We start from the raw sequence: 3,916 nt of genomic DNA, 5'->3' as shown, positions 1-3,916 counted from the left end.
TTTCTTTATAGAGGTCTTAATCCAATCAAAGCCAAACATTGTTTTTTACTCCAGTTGGAGCATGTCATGATTATTAATAGTCTCTACTCCTGTCTTTAATTTCAGAGCAGTTTGTGGTTCTGCTCTCCATGGCAGCTGTTCATACACGCTGTAACTTGTCGCTAACATGTGACTTTAGATAATCACACTTCAACTGGCCATTTTCATTGTTGGGCATTGGATTGAATTAACATCTCTTTTGTCTCTTGTTATCTTGATTAACCGCTGTCACAGTCCTGAGAGCATTCTCATGGCCCAAACTGCCCCCAGGCTCTACCACACCTTTTGGCATTCTGGTCACATTCCAAGTTAATTTTATACCACAACCCAAACTTGTAACGTTCTGGGTTATCTGGTCTTGTTAGACCTGAGAATCATGCTAATACATTTGGTCAATTTTCGAGGGCATTTTGCCCCAAGCCCCCGTTAATTTCGAACCCTGGTTGTTGTTGTAGAACTTGAAGGCTAGTAGTAAATAAGTCTGCATCATTTGGACCTCCATGCTCCCGGGGGTCTGCCTTGATGAATGCTGTCTGGACGGCACTGAGACGGACTGTGTCTATGTAACAGGTACAACCTTGTACCTGCCACCAAACTTCCACCGCTCCTTGAGTGGGAGTCGAGCCCCGGGAGTCCGCACGGGGGGAAGCAACACAAACCGCTGCGCCAAGAGAGGAACTCCTCCCTAAGCGCTCACTTTGAATGCCTCTGGGGTGTTACGATTAGTACGCTTCTTTGGCATGATGAACCCAGATGGCAGAGTATTGATGAGACCGGAGACAGAACGTGACGATGAACAGTTTACTTCACAACAAGGTACATACACGACTAACACACACAGGTAACATTTAACAATGACCGCGCACAGCAGGGCAGGACAGACAGGACTATATACACAAGACTAATTGACAAGACACAGAGGGTAATTTACAAACAAGACACAGGTGTGGTAGACAGAAACAATAGAGCACAGAGTACGGGGAAAACAATAACAAACAACCAGACTAAAACATAATTACAAACCACAGACAGGGGAACACAAGACTAACAAAGTGGAGACAACAGATAATAAACACAACAAACACAACTGACAATAAATAACAATAAGTTGGTGTGTGAGCTGATGCCAGATTGGCATCAGCCCACCGGGTGGAAATGTAGACTGAGGGTTATTGTTAATGGGAGGTACTTGTGATGAATATGACTGTCTGAGTCCTGGTCCCACAGGGCCAGGACCGGAGGAAGTGTTACAGTACCCCGCCCTCGAAGGTCGACTCCCAGGCGACCCAACAGGCCCCCCGGGAACGGGGAGGGTGGGGGGGACGGAAGCCGCATCGGCGAAAAGAGGAGGGGGGAGGATGGGGGTTCGAGGGACGGGGCCTGCGGGAACAGGAACGGGGGGAGGGGGCTGACGAGGAGGGCTGGAGCAGGGAAGGATGGGGGATCGAGGGACGGGGCCTGCGGGAACAGGAACGGGGGGAGGGGGCTGAGGAGGAGGGCTGGAGCAGGGAAGGATGGGGGGAAGAGGCGACGGCTCCGGAGCGCGACCTGGGGCTGGGGTCTCCACGGTGGTGAGACCCCCCGCCGAACCCCGAACCGGAGGCTCCCTGGCGACAGGACGCGGTGCAGGACCCCCAACCGGGGTCCCTCCGGCAGCGGAATCCGACGTCGTCCTCCAGGTCTGCCATGGTGGTGGCTCGTCCTCTGGAACCTCCCAGGGCGGAGGAGACCTCGACCAGGCCGGCGAGGAAGACCTGCGGTCCTGGGAACCCCTTCCCCTGGGGCTGTGGCGTCGGGATCCGCGCCCCGTCCCCGACGCTCCCCTGCGGACCAGGCGACTCCCCACCCAGGGATCCAGCACCGGGGTGGCCGCGGCGCAAGCACCCGATGTCATCGGCGCCGCTGGCCCAGCCACTGCGTCCCATGGTGCCAGACCCAGAGCGGTAGCCTGGTCGGCACGCAGGACGGAGGCGCCCAGGATCCCGAGCGCGAAGCTGGCTCCGTCTCTCCTCTCTGCCGGGTCCAAGTTCGGCGCGGTCATTCTGTTACGATTAGTCCTACGCTTCTTTGGCATGATGGACCCAGATGACAGAGTGGAGATTGATGAGACCGGAGACAGAATGTGACGATGAACAGTTTACTTAAAGACAAGGTACATACACGACTAACACACAGGTAACATTTAACAATGACCGCGCACAGCAGGGCAGGACAGACAGGACTATATACACAAGACTAATTGACAAGACACAGAGGGTAATTTACAAACAAGACACAGGTGTGGTAGACAGAAACAATAGAGCACAGAGTACGGGGAAAACAATAACAAACAACCAGACTAAAACATAATTACAAACCACAGACAGGGGAACACAAGACTAACAAAGTGGAGACAACAGATAATAAACACAACAAACACAACTGACAATAAATAACAATAAGTTGGTGTGTGAGCTGATGCCAGATTGGCATCAGCCCACCGGGTGGAAATGTAGACTGAGGGTTATTGTTAATGGGAGGTACTTGTGATGAATATGACTGTCTGAGTCCTGGTCCCACAGGGCCAGGACCGGAGGAAGTGTTACACTGGGGAGTGAGTTTTACTTCCATGTACCGTAGTCACACTATCGCGGTGCATATCCGTTACATCTATAAACCTTAGAGCCGCTGACCTCTTCTTTTTCAGACGATGACCCCTTTGATGCCGTTCTCATCGCTGATAAACTGAAGGAGGTCGGCGACAGACTGAGTCGAGACGCAGAGTTTCAGGAGGCGCTGAAGCAGCTGAAGCAAGCGGTAGCACAACAGGTAAACACTACACACACACACACACACACACACACACTACACACACACACACACACACACACACACACACACACACACACACACACACACACACACACACACACACACACACACACACACACACACCATCCAGACACCACACACACACCATCCAGACACCACACGCATCACTAACACCACACACACACTACACACACACACACACACACACACACACACACCATCCAGACACCACACACGCATCACTAACCCTGGCAGCGTTAGTGCCTTGCTCTAGCCATTGAGCTACACATGGAATTGAACCCCTAACCGTTTACACAGTTACCCTACTATTACACAGTAGTAGTAGTACTAATTTATATATGTTATGCCCAGTTTAATCACCTGTACATTGTATATTATTACTATTGCACTTTACTGTTACATTTGCAGTTGGACGGCATCTGGCTGGATGCCAAACTTATTTCCGTTGTGCTGTATGATGACAACTACATTTGACTCTAATCTAATCTAACCACCCGCCCCTGGTAGACTAGGCAGAATTTCAGATAATGTGCTTGTATAAAGTGCTGAAGGCATTTCGTGTTTATTTTTGGTACACAACATTTCTAGGGGTATTAAGGGGTGCTGAATCCAAATCTGCTGTATACCAAGCTCAAAAATGTCAAATAAGGCCTCAAAATTGAGAAATCCAACATGGCCGCCAGCACCAGGCCCTCTCTCCACAAAAACAGGTGCTAAACCCACAGTTTTTATTCTACTGACATGAAAGTTTGCACAGAACATCTGCACCTAGGGAGGAAGAAAGTAGGAATATAGCTGGGGTGCAACCATGAGTAACAGGGTGTTTTTGACTGTCTAACTGTAATCTTTGTATAGGTGAGGATACAAAAAATGACATTTCTTCAGTGTTTGCAGGAATACTACAGCAATTTGGTAATAACTGTACAGTGTTCGACACCAACATTAGAATCCCCCAAGTCTTAGCTTTCTTTAGGTACCAAGTTTATGCAAGTAGCTCTTATAAATCTGGATATATAAGCATTTTAATGTAAGCATGCTGTTTTAG

The 3,916-nt window shown here is 49.7% G+C and overlaps 1 protein-coding gene across 1 annotated transcript in view; it reads left to right on the top strand.

Annotated features, from left to right (window-relative positions):
• Positions 1-539: 539 nt before the first annotated feature.
• Positions 540-3,916, top strand: part of LOC311223859 (uncharacterized protein) — a gene marked incomplete at its 5' end in the record, with an annotated part of 8,018 nt that continues 4,641 nt past the window's right edge. Inside the window, 2 exons of the mRNA XM_084308623.1 lie at positions 540-609; positions 2,726-2,847. Of these exons, the coding sequence (XP_084164749.1) occupies positions 540-609; positions 2,726-2,847 (192 nt within the window). The remainder of the gene's footprint in view (positions 610-2,725; positions 2,848-3,916) is intronic.

This window comes from Notolepis coatsorum (genome assembly GCF_963971535.1).
Source record: "Notolepis coatsorum genome assembly, chromosome: 2".
Classification (NCBI taxonomy): Eukaryota; Metazoa; Chordata; class Actinopteri; order Aulopiformes; family Paralepididae; genus Notolepis; species Notolepis coatsorum.
Note: the sequence above shows the minus strand (reverse complement) of the source record. Positions and strands in the feature narration are given on the sequence as shown.